The sequence below is a fragment of the Ranitomeya imitator genome, chromosome 1 (assembly GCF_032444005.1).
Source record: "Ranitomeya imitator isolate aRanImi1 chromosome 1, aRanImi1.pri, whole genome shotgun sequence".
NCBI lineage: Eukaryota > Metazoa > Chordata > Amphibia > Anura > Dendrobatidae > Ranitomeya > Ranitomeya imitator.
Window position 1 is genome coordinate 975,162,213 of NC_091282.1, and position 18,352 is coordinate 975,180,564.

An 18,352-nucleotide genomic window follows, 5' to 3' on the forward strand; every position below is an offset into this window, starting at 1 on the left:
CCTGAATAACCCCCTTTGGTGCCCACTAGCATGCCCACTTTTGCTCCAGGCTTTTTCCTGATGAGTTTGCATTACCTGTTATGGGGGATGATGCCGGCTGATGTGAGTGCCCAGGAGAGGGGGTGCTGGTGCTGCGGCCATTCCCTGGCTGCTCCTGGCAGCTGGGATATTTAAAGCTCAGGAGGGGGAGGGCAGAGCGCACACACACCGCTGCTCCGCCGCTCTCCGCGCACAGCTCCGGCCCCGGGAGCCGCAGCACAGGCAACAAGTGACAGAAGCAGCGTCCTGCCCGCCCTCTACCGCCACTGCTGCCATCATCCACCCTACTGGCACAGCCCGGGCACTGAGGACTGCAGGGATGCTGGGAGACACTAAGGCTGCCCAGGGATGGAGCGGAGAGCAGCGCAGGGACGCCGCCGGCGGCTGGAGCAGGACGTTACCCCGGGTGCTGGCTCCGGTGCTTTCTCTTCTCGCCCTGGCATCCTGTGTCTACCTGACTGTGAAGACTGGCGACCTGGAGGGCAGGATGTGGGCTGTGGAGCATGGCAAGGCTGGGGAGAGCTTCCGTGTGCCTGGATTATCTGTGGATCAGCTCAACTCCATAGTGCAGGAGAAGGTGGAGCGGCTGCTGTCCCAGGTGCGGGCTCCTCTGCTGGAGATGGTAGTGGGCACGTGTGGGCACCACAAGTACAGGCAGAACGCGGCGGGAGACCTCCATGGAGGGAGTGCGAGCGTTGTCCTAATATGATGTTATACCTTCCACATTTACCTGCAGATCTGATCCACAGGGACGAGCAAACTATAGGTGTCTTCTACACAGAGAGCTGGAAGCCGCCGGCTGCGGGGTTGGGGAAGACTCTATTGTCGGGGGTGACAATGGTCACAAGTTGTGTAGTGCTGTCTAATAAGTTTTGGTGGGATTTGCTGCATTGTCAGCCTGGGTGTGAGAAGCTGCCCCTGTCAGTAATCTGCGTGTGTTGGATGGACTCCTGTCTGGTGGATGTGGGATTGATTAGTGGCTAATAAGACTGCATTGTTCTATGGACCTAGGGCTGGCAGGTAACAGATCGCTGAGGGTCATACATACAACTGTACATACTGCCGGCCATTAGCTTCACCTATCAAAAGAGAGTGTATCTTTAAATTATTAGATAGTCTATGCATCCAATGATATACCTAATTATATATTGATTCAAGACTGGCATAAAACACCAGTCTACTATCTATCTTCTATCTATCTATCTATCTATCTTCTATCTATCTATCTATCTATCTATCTATCTATCTATCTATCTATCTATCTATCTAATATATCTCTCCTATCTATCTATCTATCTATCTATCTTTCTATCATCTATCTATCTATCTATCTATCTATCTATCTATCTATCTATCTATCTTTCTATCATCTATCTATCTATCTATCTATCTATCTATCTATCTATCTATCTATCGTATCTATCTATCTATCTATAGTATCTATCTTCTATCTATCTATCTATCTATCTATCTATAGTATCTATCTTCTATCTATCTATCTATCTATCTATCTATCTATCTATCTATCTATAGTATCTATCTTCTATCTATCTATCTATCTATCTATCTATCTATCTATCTATCTATCTATCTATCTCCTATCTAACTTTCTTTCTATTATCTATCTTTGTTGAGCTTGCACTGTATGCATCCGCATTCCTGTGCAAAACCTATGGAAGGATATTGTTAGAGTAAATTGTCCCAAATGAGTCTTAGCTCTGTCGTTTTATATTCTTTTGAATGTCATTGTCATAAAATGGCCATTTTTAATTATAACTGTAATAATTCTCTCAGTTATGCCCCCATATAGGGATGTGAAGTCCTACTACATTACCACAGTTCAAAAGTTTGTTAATTAACATAGTATGAGAAATGTAGGGATGGAGATAAAACAATTACATTAAAGTTGAACCCTAAAAATGTTATTATTGGTGGTTGATGTTCTTATGAGTTTTCATGGAATATGTGGATAGTATTTGAAATACTTGAAGATATATTCTATATACTATCTATCTATCTATCATCTTTCTATCTATCTATCTATCTATCTATCTATCTATCTATCTATCTATCTATTTATCATCTTTCTATCATCTATCTATCTCTTTATGGCCAAAAGTTGTGTCAAAAAGTTGCAAAATTAGTGGTATTTGGCATTGTACTATAACATCATTTAGATATAACCTGAAGAGCTCCGTTTCCAGGCAGGAGTGATCCCAGGAGTGTGGTACAGGAGAACTGACATTTCCTCAGGCTTCCCTCTGGCACAGTCAGGTGCTGCTGTACATGATGGTGTATTTCATGAATGGAGAACGTGTAATAAGGGGCTGGTAGCCATCATAACAGCTTCTATGCCCCATGTACTGACAGAATACAGGCACTGTCAGCTGCATTTCACAGGGAGAGCTTCTATATTTCCATGTAGATACTCCCTCCGTGCAAAACAGGCAATTCCTATACAGCAGCTCCAAAATACAGAGAATTGCCATAGATGCAATATAAGCGAATGGTCCTAATGGAATTTTTCAAAGTAAAATATTATCTATCTATCTATCTATCTATCTACAGTGGGGAAAATAAGTATTTGATACTTTGCAAGTTTCCCCATCTACAAAGAATGTTGAAGTCTGTAATTTTTATCGTAGGTACACTTCAACTGTGAGAGACAAAATCTTTAAAAAAAAATCCAGAAAATCACATTGTATGATTTTTCTATAATTAATTTGCATCTTATTGCATGAAATAAGAATTTGCTACAATAGAAAAGCAGAAATTAAAATTTGGTACTGAAACCTTTGTTTGAAATTACAGATGTCAGACGTTTCCTGCAGTTCTTCACTAAGTTTGCACACACAGCATCAGGGATTTTGACTCACTACATACAGATCTTCTCCAGATCCTTCATGTTTTGGGGCTGACACTGGGCAACATTGAGTTCCAGCTCCCTCCAAGATTTTCTATTGGGTTCAGGTCTGGAGACTGGATGCTTCTTACAGTGCCACTCCTTAGTTGCCCTGGCTGTGTGTTTCAGGTCATTGTGATGCTGGAAGACCTAGCCATGACCCATATTCAATGCTGTTACTGAGGGAATGAGATTGCTGGCCACAATCCCACAATACATGACCCCATCCATCCTCCCTTCAACACAGTGCAGTCGTACTGTCCCCAAGTATGATGTTTCCCCCACCATGTTTCATGGTTGAGACAGTGTTCGTGGGGTTGTACTCATCCATTTTCTTCCTCCAAACACGGCGAATGGAGTTGATATCAAAAAGGTCTATTTTGGCCTCATCTGACCACATGACCTTCTCCCATGCCTCCTCTGGATCATCCCGATGGTTATTGGTGAATTTCAAATGGGCCTGGACATGTGCTGGCGTGAGCAGGGGGGACCTTGCGTGCCCTGCAGGATTTTAATCCCTAACAGCGGAGTGTGTTACTAATGGTAATGTTTAAGACTGTGGTCCCAGCTCTCTTCAGGTCATTGTCCAGGTCCTCCTGTCCTCAGTACTGGGCTGATTCCTGACCTTTCTCAAAATTACACTTACCCTACTAGTTGAGATCTTGCATGGAGCCCCACACTGAGGAAGATTGGCAATCACCTTGTGTTTCTTCCATTTTCTAATAGTTTCACCAACAGTTGTCTTCTCAACACGCTTCTTGTCTATTGTCTTGTAAACCATCCCAGCCTTGTGTAAGTCTGCAATTTTATTCCTGGCGTCCTTAGACAGCTCTTTGGTCTTGGCCATGGTGGAGAGGTTGGAGTGTGATTTATTGAGTGTGTGGACAGGTGTCTTTTATACAGGTAACAAGTTCAAACAGGTCCACCTAATACAGGTAATGAGTGCAGAGTAGGAGGGCTTCTTAAAGAAAAATTAACAGGTCTGTGAGATCCAGAATTCCTTTAGTTTGCTAGGTGATCAAATACTTATTTCATACAGTAAAATGCAATTCAATTATTAAAAAATCATACAATGTGGTTTTCTGGTTTTTGTTTTTAGATTCTGTCTCTCACAGTTGAAGTGTACTTACGATAAAAATTACAGACCTCTCCATCCTTTGTAGGTGGGAAAACTTGCAAAATCGAAAGTGTATCAAATACTTACTTTCCCCACTCTATCTATCTATCTATCTATCTATCTATCTATCTATCTATAGATCTATCTATAGATCTATCTATCATCTATTATCTATCTATCTATCTATCTATCTATCTATCTATCATGAGAAAGGTCCACATCTCTGGACTGAAACGTTGCCATTTGGGCTTGTAAGAATTTGGTTACTGTTTTTCTATAAACGAACAGAAAAACCGAATTCCTAACCAACATGTGATCACAGTCTTAGGGTTTTTCACACTTAATGTTACTTTTTGCAATGCTCCCATGTAAAGTTGAGCAAAAATATTCGCAAGACCATGGTCTGATATCCATGTCGGTACTATGTGGCAGCCGGTCTAGAGTTCTGCAAACTTCCCCAGCTGGCATTTGAGTGCTCGCATCCAGGTCCTGTGACATCATGACGTTACATGAAGCCAAGTCACCATGCCTCATGCGATGTCCTGACATTGTGGGGGCCTTTTAAATACCAAAGGCACTCAGATTGTCAGCAAAGAAAGTTTGTAGGACCCTAGTCTATCTGCCACAGATTACCGATATGGACACCGAATCTATGAATCTTTTTACTCATCTCCACTCTCATGTTATAAAGATCATTAAACCGCATACCTCCCAACTTTTGAAGAAGGGGAAGAGGGACACATTTTAGGCCACGCCTCTGACCACACCCATTTCACAACTGGTCACACTCATATTCACGCCCCAACCACACCCATTTAGCACTGCTGATCACACTGTTTCATAAACAATAATTATAAACAGAAAAAAATAAATTTATTTACAAGTACTGAATTAAAGTACATGCTTCGCCCCCACTACTCAGTTTCTATTCTGTGCCCACTCACTTTTCTCCCCCCATATTGTCTCCTCACAATATTCCCCTCCCTCCTCATACTGTCTTCTCTCACATCCCCCCTGTTCACCATACTGTCTCCTCATATATTTACCCCCTCACTTTCTGCACTGCCTGCTCACCTGACTCCCCATACTGTGTCTGCACACATCCCATCACCCTCACTCCCCATACTCTGTCCACATACATTTTTCACATCACTACTCATACTGTGTCCACATAAATTCCCTGTTCGCTCCCCATACTGTCTGCACCCTCCCCAATCACCACTGTTTCTGCACCCATCCCCCCATACTGTTTCCTCATACATGCCCCCCATCCCCCTGTACTGTTTTTAGTACATGCCCTTTTCCCCCTTACTGTTTTCTCGTACATGCCCACCATTCCCCTGTACGGTTTTCTCATACATGCCCCCAATTCCCCCGTACTGTTTTCTTGTACATACCCCCATTCCCCCGAACATGCCCCCCATTCCCCGTCAGTGATACATGATAAATCTACTACTCCCTAAGTAGTAGTTTTACCATGCTGGGAGTAGTAGTTTTGTCATGGATTTCAAGCACAGCATGCTGGGAGTAGTAGTTTTACCACAGATTATTGACACTGCATGCTGGGAGTAGTAGTTTTACCACAGATTACTGACACTGCATGCTGGGAGTAGTAGTTTTACCACGGATTATTGACACTGCACGCTGAGAGTAGTAGTTTTTACACAGATTACTGACACTGCATGCTGCGAGTAGTAGTTTTACCACAGCTTACTGACACTGCATGCTGGGAGTAGTAGTTTTACTATTACGGGGATCCAGCTCCTCACACTCAGCAAGTATCTGCACTGCGGACTATATACCTGAAGCATCACACACGTTGCCGCTCTATGATAAGCATACACCCAGTACTTCTGTTATATACAATCTGCTCCGCACTACTCGTACACATGGCTCTGCTCCATACACCTCGTACACACTTGGCTCCGCTCCGTACACCTCGAACACATGCACATGCGGCTCCGCTCCGTACACACCGTACACATGCGGCTCTGCTCCATACACCTCGAACACACGTGGCTCCGCTCTGTACACCCCGTACACACGTGGCTCTGCTCCGTATACCTCACACACATGCGGCTCTGCTCCGTACACCTAATACACATGCGACTTTGCTCCGTACACCTTGAACACACGTGTCTCCGCTCCGTACACCTTGTACACCCACGGCTCCGCTCCATACACCTCATACCCATGCGGCTCCGCTCCGTACACCTAGTACACACATGGCTCTGTTCCGTACACCCCGTACACATGCGCCTCCTCTCCGTACACCTAATACACATGCGGCTCCACTCCGTACACTTCGAACTTACGTGGCTCCGCTCCGTTCACCTAGTACACACATGGCTCTGCTCCATACACCCCGTACACATGCGGCTATGCTCTGCACATCCCGTACACACACGACTCTGCTACATCCACACTGTGCTGTGCCTGTAAAACAATTGTGTTTTCTCCTCATGGTCCTGTATGCTCCATTCTGGCTGCTGTCTGAGTCCTCGTGTGTGCCTGCTTCTTCACTGCTGTGACTGACAGTCATGATATGCAGGTACACTAGGACTCAGAGAGTAGCCACAACAGAGCAGACAGGAACTGCTGCTTCTGGACGTCGCTGTTCTTCTTGCTTTGGCTGCAGAAATTACCTCAGTCCAGGAGTAAGTAAGCAGGACGACGAGCTGAGCTCTCTGTGAACAACGAGAAGAGAGGGAGACAAAGAGGGTGTGTCCTGATACAAGACGGAGCGTGTCCACTGCTTCTCACTAGTACAGTGTGGGAGAAGAAGATCCCGGCCGGGACAGCGGGACAGACTCTCAAAACCGGGACTGTCCCAATGGATCCGGGACGGTTGGGAGGTCTGATTTATCCGGGTTTGGCCAATTCAGCCTCTGTTCATTGGTATACTTTGTAGTTTCTAACAGTATGGAATAAAACTTAGAAATAACTTGTGAAGTCAGCCCCTACTTCTTACACTATGAGCGGGCAGCGGGCAGAGAGTGGTGTCCATTTCCATGTCACAGTCTACTTGCTCCAGTTGACACCCGCTATGTGGCATGTCTCACCTTAGCGCAGCATAAAGGCGATCTGTAAAGTTAATGCTGTCTGACATAGGCGAGTATTTAGATGACCCAGAAGTGTTAGGATTACAGCCCTCACCATCTCACACATCGTTTATTTGCTTGTCAAATCGTAGTGCTCAATTAACCCCTTATCTTACAAAATATTATGAAATAGGCTGAACGGTTGAGCATGGCATAGTTGAATATTTTCCTTTTGTTAAGTGAAATACCGCATCATTTTTTTTTTCTAATGGGGTTTAGCCAAATTCCTCATGTCTGCAGCGCTAATTAAGGCTGCCTAAAATATCTCTGTCTCCAGGAATGAAATAATATGTTTACATCTAATTATTAGGGTGTTAATCTGGTGAAGCACTCCTAGAATTATCGCATCCACATCAGGGATCACACGGTTAAATGACTGTGCTCACAGTTAATGTGATGTGGGAATGGGTTGCAGTATACATCTGTATAAATAGTCCAGATTGACTGTATACAGATAAGGCGCCCGGGATGAGGCTGTGAAACCCATTATGAGTTAATTTGAACCATTAAATCCTTTTCTCTTTTTCCAACAGAGGTCATATGAACACATGGCAAAAATCCGAATCTCAAGAGAAGCTCCGGCAGAGTGTAACTGCCCAGCAGGTAAATGTGATCGCTTGATTGACATCTCCTTGCCCTTAGTGGCCTTGGCATGCCAGCAAAGGCACAGAGCAGCATATTAGGCTAAAGACAGAATCACATTTGGCCAGAAAAGTCTTTTGTAGGCTCGTGCATCTGTCGTGTCGTTAGCTACTGACTGATTATAGCGATCCTGTATGAATTATGTAGCAAATTTGCCAAAAATGACCATTTTTATTGAATTTGTTGCTGGGTCTCCATTCATTATATTTCAATATATCTGTGAAAATCTGTGTTTCTTTGACCAGTGCGATAGCTGTTATACATTATGGAAAAGATTGTGCAACAACATTTTCCATTTAGTGAAGAATGGCGCTGCCCGAGACAGGGAATGGATCGGGGTAACTGCTGCCAGACCAAGCCGAACAACATGAGTCTGATAGTTTGGTTGCTAAGTTACACTACTTGATAATTAGTCCTTAGCAACCAGTCAGTCTCAGATCACTTAGATGTTTTATTCAAGGCATATGGTAATTTTTATTAATAAATAAATAATTTACTTAGAATTGATGGGCAGGTCCTATTGACAATAATGGTGTTCTTAAAAAAAGAGTTTCCTTTCCTCTAACCCCTGTAAATTGAGGTCCGAGAAGAAGACCTGAAACTTTTACAGGAGCAAATGATGCCTTTCTCCACTGCTGCCTGAGCAGCAGTCACCGCTCTGCTTTCCGGCCGCTGTGCTTACACAGGGCAGAGAAGCAGAGCGCCGAGGGACAGACACCGGAATGTAAGTATGTAGTGTTTTTTATTTTTTTATTTTTACGCTGGTAACCAGGGTAAATATCGGGTTACTAAGCGCGGCCCTGCGCTTAGTAACCCGATGTTTACCCTGGTTACCAGCGAAGACATCGCTGAATCGGCGTCACACACGCCGATTCAGCGATGTCAGCAGGAAGTCCAGCGACCAAATAAAGTGCTGGACTTTCTGCAGCGACCAACAACATCACAGGATTCTGATCGCTGCTGTGTGTCAAACTGAACGATATCGCTAGCCAGGACACTGCAACGTCACGGATCGCTAGCGATATCGTTTAGTGTGACGGTACCTTAAGGGTTAAGGGTAAAGATTGGTTTATGGTTAGGCTTAGGGCCAGACTTCAGTCTATTGTTAGGGCTAAGCATTGGTTTATGGTTAGGCTTAAGGTACCTTCACACATAACGATATTGTTAACGATATCGTTGCTATTTGTGACGTAGCAACGATATCGTTAATGAAATCGTTCTGTGTGACAGCGACCAACGATCAGGCCCCTGCTGGGAGATCGTTGGTCGCTGAACAAAGTCCAGAACTTTATTTCGTCGCTGGACTCCCTGGAGACATCGCTGGATCGGCGTGTGTGACACCGATCCAGCGATGTCTTCACTGGTAACCAGGGTAAACATCGGGTAACTAAGCGCAGGGCCGCGCTTAGTAACCCGATGTTTACCCTGGTTACCATGCTAAAAGTAAAAAAAACAAACACTACATACTTACCTAACGCTGTCTGTCCTCCAGCGCTGTGCTCTGCTCTCCTCCTGCACTGGCTGTGAGCCGGAAAGCAGAGCGGTGACGTCACCGCTCTGCTTTCCGGCTCACAGACAGTACAGGAGGAGAGCAGAGAAGCAGAGCGCAGCGCTGGAGGACAGACAGTGGTAGGTAAGTATCTAGTGTTTGTTTTTTTTTACTTTTAGCATGGTATCCAGGGTAAACATCGGGTTACTAAGCGCGGCCCTGCGCTTAGTTACCCGATGTTTACCCTGGTTACCGGCATCGTTGGTCGCTGGAGAGCGGTCTGTGTGACAGCTCTCCAGCGACCAAACAGCGACGCTGCAGCGATCCAAATCGTTATCGGTATCGCTGCAGCGTCGCTTAATGTGAAGGGGCCTTTAGGGTTAGATTTCAGTCTGGTGTTAGGGTTAGGGTTAAGGATTGGTTTAAGGCTAGGCTTAGGGCTAGACCTTGGAATATTGTTAGGGATAGGGCACAGATGATACAATTGTTGTATAGAAAACAAACAAAAAATGTAAAACGGCAAAATAAGCAAAAAAATATAACGTATAACTTTATTTATAAAATTTTTACAGTAAGAAGAAAAGAACTAGGAAGTAATGATGAGCGAGCGTTCTCGGATGAGGTGTTATCCGAGCATGTTTGAGTGCTAATCGAGCATTTTGGCGTGCTCCAATAATTCATCCCAGACTTACCTTATTATTTTCCCAGAGGCTTCATTTCCACTTCCCTTTACTTTTCCAAGCTTACATATTACACATTATTTCTAGCAGTGCTTGCGTTATCAGTTCCAATCACACGCCTCACTCCAGTGAGCTGATACCAATTATCAATTTGTGTGTTCACGGACTTGTGAAATGCTGAACGCTGCAGCCGTAATGCAGTGGGATGGAGGCAGAACCTGCATGCATCCCCGCTCCTCTGTCTGATGTGTTTAATTTCTCTTTGATTAATTTCTCAGCCTTGAGCGAAAGTTGTTCTTGTTCAACCTAATTTGCTGACCCAGGTGATAAAGGCAGAATATGTACTCTGAATTTATGGCGGAGTAATACAGCCGGGATCACCTTTGACAGTGGCAGCCACAGGCTTACACAGCGGCATTGTGCGGAAAGTATTGATGAATGACAGTCTGGGGCTCTTGTGAGAGATGAAAGACTATGTTTAGGGCAGGAGTTCAGGCTGGGGGTCTCTTTTTTTCCCCTGTGTGCATGTGGCAGAGTGCTGGCCCCGAGGAATGAAACAGCCTGTGACAGTTTGCTCCTCTCGACAGTCCCCATGGCACAACCATCCCACCCCGCCGTGCTCAGAAATGTAATATATTAGCAAGGGGCTGGATTAGTAGAAACTCAGCCTGGCGGTTATATGTTCACTAATACAGACTACGCTATCTCTATTATGACACATGAAAGTTTGGGGCGATTTTTAGGGGTAATATGTTTTATTTCTGTCTCGGAAGCTCATTGCACTATATTTGGTTTCACTATAGATCAAACCAAAGCTTTGCATATCGTGGCGCTAGTAACAATATAAATCATACAGTCTATGCCTCTAGGGTTCCATAATGGCTTGGTAAGGAGGAATTCTGCGTTTCTGCCTCGCTGCCACTAGAGCTGAACATTACATCACTTTGTAGAGCCCAGATCCACGCCTGCGAGCAAAGATCATGCCAAGTGCACTGGCCGTGCAGACATCAAATATGTCACGGCGATCATGAAAAGGGAGGATTTGCAGGTGGACTGAATAAAAAATGCTAATATTTCATTTCAATCTGATCCTCCAGTTATTTGCCACACACTGGAAATGTACTTTATGTAAAGATCTCTGAACGTTAGTCCAAGGAAAGCGACGCTTTACTCCGAGATACGTGTGTTTCATAAGTATGGAGCATGTCATTTGTATTTCGATCTATTTTCTATTGCGTTACCTTTCTGGCGCTATTTATATGATAAATGACCATACCCATCTGATCAATGAGAGTATCCTGCAGAAGATATGTTTAATTAATACTAGGCGCATACCGTGCTCGGATGCAAAACCAATATTAGCTGGTATGACAGCATACTAGTGCAAAAAAGATTAGAAACATAGTTATAGTGCTCAAACATGAGGTTGCGTACAATAAAGTATGTGCGTGTATACGTGTGGATTTGTGTGCATGTATGTGTGCGTTTATGTGTGTGTGTGTATTGTGTATGTGTATGAAACTACAATTCTAATTTCACTAATATTGCAGACTGCCCTGAGGTATAAGCCAAAAAATGGTATAAATGATTTAGATGGCATAAACTTTGTCTAGACAGTCTGATAGATCATCAGATTTATCCCATTGCTTCATGCTAGGTGATACATTTGGTGCACAGTTAGACACTTTTGTTAGGTTTCTTTTCTGCCAAAAATTTTAACCCAAATTTTTCATGCAATTTGGACGCATGTTTTTGCATTTCAGGACACAATCCTTCTTAACCTGTTACTTCGAAAACATTGGTGTAGTGCACGGCATGTACACTAATTGCTTTAAAGACATAATCACTAGTGATGAGCGAATATACTCGTTACTCGAGATTTCTCGAGCACGCTCAGGGGTCCTCCGAGTATTTTTTAGTGCTCGGCGTTTTCATCGCTGCAGCTGAATGATTTACATCTGTTATCCAGCATAAGTACATGTGGGGGTTGCCTGGTTGCTAGGGAATCCCCACATGTAATCAAGCTGGCTAACAGATGTAAATCATTCAGCTGCAGCAAGAAAAACTAAATTTCCGAGCACTAAAAAATACTCGGAGGACACCCGAGCGTGCTCGAGAAATCTCGAGTAACGAGTATATTCGCTCATCACTAGTGTTGAGCATTCCGATACCGCAAGTATCGGGTATCGGCCGATACTTGCGGTATCGGAATTCCGATACCGAGATCCGATATTTTTGTGATATCGGGTATCGGTATCGGAAGTGTAAAATAAAGAATTAAAATAAAAAATATTGTTATATTCACCTCTCCGGCGGCCCCTGGACATCAGCGGGAGGATCCGGCGTCCGGCACGGCTTCTTTCTTCAAAATGCGCGCCTTCAGGACCTGTGGAATGACGTCCCGGCTTCTGATTGGTCGCGTGCCGCCCATGTGACCGCCACGCGACCAATCAGAAGCCGCGACGTCATTCCTCAGCTAAAGTCCTAGAATGAGCGCCTTCTAGGACCTGAGGAATGACGTCGCGGCTTCTGATTGGTCGCGTGGCGGTCACATGGGCGGCACGCGACCAATCAGAAGCCGGGACGTCATTCCACAGGTCCTGAAGGCGCGCATTTTGAAGAAAGAAGCCGTGCCGGACGCCGGATCCTCCCGCTGATGTCCAGGGGCCGCCGGAGAGGTGAATATAACAATATTTTTTATTTTAATTCTTTATTTTACACTTTAATATGGATCCCAGGGCCTGAAGGAGAGTTTCCTCTCCTTCAGACCCTGGGATCCATGAGGATACATTCCGATACTTGATGTCCCATTGACTTGTATTGGTATCGGATATCGGTATCGGCGATATCCGATATTTTTCGGGTATCGGCCGATACTATCCGATACCGATACTTTCAAGTATCGGACGGTATCGCTCAACACTACTCATCACTAATAATTACCATAGCTCAGTAAATGCATCTCAAATCTTTGGTCCTTTCCACATCAAACTGGGGAACAGATAGTTTTCTTTTTTTGGTTCACCTTAGCTCACTTTACACTTGATTTGCAGCTTTGTGTGAATACTGCAAAGTTGTCCATAAGTAGCTATTCCCCCAAACTCTGGCCACAAGCAGTGTTTTCTTGACTTATGTCAGGCTGGTGTACTTCAGTGCATATGGTCTACTGCACTATTACCGTACATACTGAGAAATGCAGTAAAAACATATTCTCCCCAACATTCTTTTATTAACATGGGCAACAAATAGCATACAGTGGCAGATAAAAGTTCTGGCACCCCTGGTCAAAATTACTGTTATTATGAACAGTTAAGCAAGTTAAAGATGAAATGATCTGTTAAAGGGCTAATGTTAAAGATCACACATTTCCTTTGTACTTTTAGGAAAAAAAATATTGTCATTTTTTACATTTTAAAAATTACCAAAAGGAAAATGGGCCGATGTAAAATTTTGGGCACCCTACATGGTTAGTACCTATTAGCACCCCCTTTTTTTGTAAGTATCACAGCTTGTAAACACTTTTTGTAGCCTGACATGTGTCTTTCAATTCTTGTTTGAGGGATTTTCTTCCTCGGAAAATGCATTCAGTTCTGTGAGACTCCTGGGTCATCTTGCATGCAGTGCTATTCTGAGGTCTAGCCACAGATTTTCAATGATGTTCAGATCAGGGGACTGTGTAAAACCTTGAACTTGTGCCTTTTCAGGTAGTCTATTGTGGATTTTGGCATGTGTTTTGGAGCATTATCCATTTGAAGAAGCCATCCTCTTTTCAAGTTCAGCTTGTATACAGATGGTGTCATGTTTGCATCAAGAATTTGTTGAAATGTCATTGAATCCATTCTTCCCTCTACCCATGAAATGTTCCCTGTGCCATTGGCTGCAACACAACCCCAAAGCATGATTTATCCACATCCACCCGATGCTTAGTGGTTGACAAGATGTTCTTTTCCAGAATTTCTATGCCCTTTTTTCTCCACACATACTTTTGATCATCGTGGCCAAAGTGTTCTATTTTACCCTCATTGGTCCACAGGACTTGTTTCCAAAATACATCAGGCTTGTTTAGATGTTCTTTTGCATACTTCTGCCTCTGAACTTTATGGTGAGGTCACAGGAGAGGTTTTCTTCTGATGACTCTTCTGTGAAGGCCATATTTGTCATATTTGTACAGGTATCTCTGAACAGTATAACAATGTGCCACAACTCCAGATTCTACTTAAACTTTCTGAAGGTCTTTTACAGTCAGTCCGGGGTTCTGGTTTGTTTCTTCCGCAATCCTAAAAGCAGCTCTCACTGAAATTTTGTTTGGTCTTCCTAACGATGATAGTGAACAATCCATAACCCTAACAGGTTAATTAAAGTCTGAAATCTTGATCAAAGTTATCTGAGCAAACAAATCTCCAAGGCTGCTCAATCTTTTCATCGGCCCATTTTCCTTTTGGTAATTTTTAAGATGTAAAAGATTAAAAAAAATTTTGGCTTAAGATACAAATCAAATGTCATCTTTACCTTTAGGCTTTTTAGAGATTATTTAATCTTCAAATTGCTTAACTGTTCACAATAATAGTAATTTTGACCATGGGTGCCCAAAGTTTTACATGCCACTGTATCTTCCTGTATATGCCTTTTGTAGGAAAGCATTCTTACCTCCAATCACTGGAAAGATTGAGTTTTATTTGTTGAAACTTATCACTATATTGGTCTGCCGCTTCCCCAATCTTGTGTATTTTGGCATCCGTGAAAAGCCATACCTGACACCCTCACACAAAAAGCAGGGAGCAATATTGACACCATTACAGCACACAATATAGATACAGTACATGATTTCACTGTATGTAGATAAAAAAAAATAACCTTCACACATGTTCAGCAATGAAAGTGGAAAAATACCGGACTTCTTTTACATATGTGCAGCACTTATTTCTATATTAGGGGCTGGCATAGAAGCTGTTCATACTTTTTTTCATATTCCGGGTTATGTTGCAATCATTATAATGTGCTGAGCAGTAAGCATGCTTTTTTCATTATCTCTTGGATGGAACCCGTGCCCACCCTCTATGTCATTATTGCACAAATTTCACCTTCCTATGCACCACATGCAAACACATATGTCACATCCCCACACATACAGGATGCACCCGGTCCTCATGTCAGGATCACTGAGCTGGAGCCAAACACTTGTATGGGTCCTGGTGATGTGATGATGACGATTGATGACCCTGTCTGGAACACTGGCCTTAAATAGGATTACATCTAATAGATGGAGCAAGGAAAGGGGGCCTGTGCTGAAAGAGTTTTCTTTAATGTATGGAAAAGAAGCAGGGAAGAAAAAAAGATGATAATGGTTACACATGCTGGGCTGATTTAAAACACATCAGCATTTACAGATGAGAACCTTTCAGATTCCTTGAAAGCTGCGGCACATTTCACCATGTCCACTAATGGGATGTATTCAGCAGAGACTTTTTCCAGAGGATGAACGAGCAGAAGATTTACTAACTCCTTAAAAGAAAAGAAATGTGATGCAAAACCAGTCCTCAGCCCAGGGCTGGATAAGCGGGGAGTCAGCGGGCAGCAACTTAGCATGCTCTTGTGCTTCCTGGTATCAGGATTAGGGCTTCAGCATATGATTTGTCACATCACAACCAGGAGGGTTAAAGAGAACCTTTCAGCAAGATGTCAAGCTCCAAGCTACTTATAAGTGCATGTAGCTCTTTCAAAGACAAGTCCAGCAATAGCTTTGTAATGCCAGTTCGTTCCTCCATTACTCCGTTATTGACAGATCAGCGTTTGAATTGAAATGCAAATGAGGCTGAAGAGCTATTTGTGGTCTGAAGCCTCTGTCACTCCAGTTCTATTCCATGCCCATCACCGCCTCCTCCTGTTTGACTGACAGCAGCTTTGCCTGAATTCACACAGCATACTGGCTGTCAGTCAAGCAGGTGGAAACAGTGCTGGATGAAGAATAGAGCTGGAGTGACTGAGTCTTAAGATCTACAAGTTTGCATATTAATTCAAATGCTGATTTCTCTGCAATGGAGTAACAGACTGATTATGTAAAGGGTATTGCTGGACTTGTCTTTGAAAGAACTACATGCACATATAAATAGTTTGAGGTGTGAGATCCTGCTGACTGATTCCCTTTAAAATAATTTGTCACCAAGTTTATGTTGAGAGCATCTGAGAACAGAATGAAGTAGTAACAGAGATCCCTATTCCTGCAGTATGTCACTCACAGGGCTTATAACTGTAGTTTTGATAAGACACTAACGGACATTTATGAAGCCAAATATGCCATATTTCTGGAATAATTTGTACACACCCTCCTCCCTCCTCAGTATTTCATGACCTACATCAATTTTATGATGTTTTAGACATTTCTATGCCTTGACCTCCAAGAGTGCACGAACTCACTGGAAAGGGGAATGACTTAGCAGAAAAGATATGTGGCCTAACATGAGACATCATGTGCCAAAATGGCGCACATGTCTGGCACAAAGTGGTAAATTTATCAATTCTATCTAATTCTTAATCAGTGCAAACATAGGGCCACACATTATAAGTTTGTGTTTTGGGTGCAAATTACATGACAATTCTAGAACCTTCACCTTTATAAATCTCCAACCAAGGAAACCAACCGATATGTTGTGTAAATTTAGACTAAAAGGTCCTAAATTTGCCAGATTTATCAAACATCATGAACCACTTTGTTATATCTGGTTCATTTTAAGACTTTCTAGTCTAACCCCCTCATAGACTTTAGATAGCAGTTAGCCAAACTATCGATGGTTGGGCCAGCAACTGTCTCTCCTGATTTTCCAAGACATTGGATCACTTAACTGGCTAAGGTGTCCTGTATTCTCCGTGAAAGAGCTGTTATCAAACATTTCTGGTGGCAGCTTACCTCTTAGGCCTCTTTCACACTTCCGTTGCTTGGCATCCGTTGCAATCCGTCGTTTTGGGCAAAAAACGGATCTTGCAAATGTGCTCGCAGGATGCGTTTTTTGCCCATAGACTTGTATTAGCGACGGATTGCGACGGATTGCCACACATCGCGTCCATCGTGCGACGGATCCGTTGTGTTTTGGCAGACCGTCGTCACAAAAAAGTTCAACTGAACGTTTTTTTGTCCGTCGCGTCCGCCATTTTCGACCGCGCATGCACAGCCGAAACTCCGCCCCCTCCTCCCCAAACTGCAGAATGGGCAGCGGATGCGTTGAAAAGCTGCATCCGCTGCCCACGTCGAGCAAAAAATTCACAACGTTCGTCGGTACATCGGCCAGACGCATTGCGACGGACCCGTACCGACGGAAGTGTGAAAGAGGCCTTAGCAAACAAAAAGTTTGGTAGTCCGAAACTGGACATGCCGAATTCTTATCTCACTTGACATCATATGTCAGGGGACAATCGGGGGGCCTTATGCATATTAGACCTTCATTTGATTTTTTTTTATAGTGATGGATTCAGTGAACATTATACTATTATGCATATGGACCTTTAGTCTGCACTGTATTAGAATTAGACATTATTGATTAGTCTCTGCCATCTCTATTTGCTGAAGCTCTGCTAGTCTGCTTGGCTATGTGGTCCTCAAAATTCATGAGCTGTCTCCACTCCACCACTGATTTGCAGCTTTCTGTAAGTATCAAGCCTGCAGTCAGTGGTGTGGGCAGGGCTAGACAGAGCTCATCTTTGAGAAAACTAGCAGAGCTGTAGCAGATAGAATAATTTTTATGAAAACGACACCAAGAAACCTACTTGTGCACTTCCCCATAATGTCTTCAACATATCATATCGATATTATAGTGCTGCAATATCAGGAAGGACTATCATAGGTTGTATGAAAGCTGAGGCAGGGAATGCAGCAGCTATTTTAGAGTGATTTAAGATTGTGAGAGGACATCAGCACTCATAGCTCAGCAAAAGATATATTAGCAGAGCTCTAAAGCATTGGACAAATAATCCAGACAGTAATACATTGTACAACTTCATCCATTAGGATGAGTGTAGTAGTCTGCGATAAATTAATTTTGTAGAAGGAGAGATAAAAGAGAGAGTACAGTACTCAATGTGATTAATCACTTATTTAATGAAGCCAGCATCTCTCCTGCTGCATTGGAATTGCAATATATTGCAATTACACATTTTTTCTTCATTCATAATGTAATGCACTAGAAAACAGCAGCAAGGCAGCACAATATGTTTTGCAGAAAAAAAAAATCTGAAATCAATGTCAGTCAGAGATTGTGTGGTTGCTTTTCACAAGCAACTGTGCTGATTTTTTTTATTTTTTATTTCTTGCTCAAACCCTTTTGTGAAAATTGTTGCTTTTAAACTACAAAAAATATCCCCAAATCCAGACATTTAACTCTAACTATCTAC

General features: G+C 43.2%; 1 protein-coding gene across 1 annotated transcript in view; it reads left to right on the forward strand.

Annotated features, from left to right (window-relative positions):
- Positions 1-204: 204 nt before the first annotated feature.
- The window catches only part of COL25A1 (collagen type XXV alpha 1 chain), a 675,823-nt gene continuing 657,675 nt past the window's right edge, over positions 205-18,352 (forward strand). The window contains exons 1-2 of the mRNA XM_069743865.1: positions 205-637; positions 7,693-7,762. Coding sequence (XP_069599966.1) covers positions 359-637; positions 7,693-7,762 — 349 coding nt within the window. The 5' untranslated portion in view covers positions 205-358. The remainder of the gene's footprint in view (positions 638-7,692; positions 7,763-18,352) is intronic.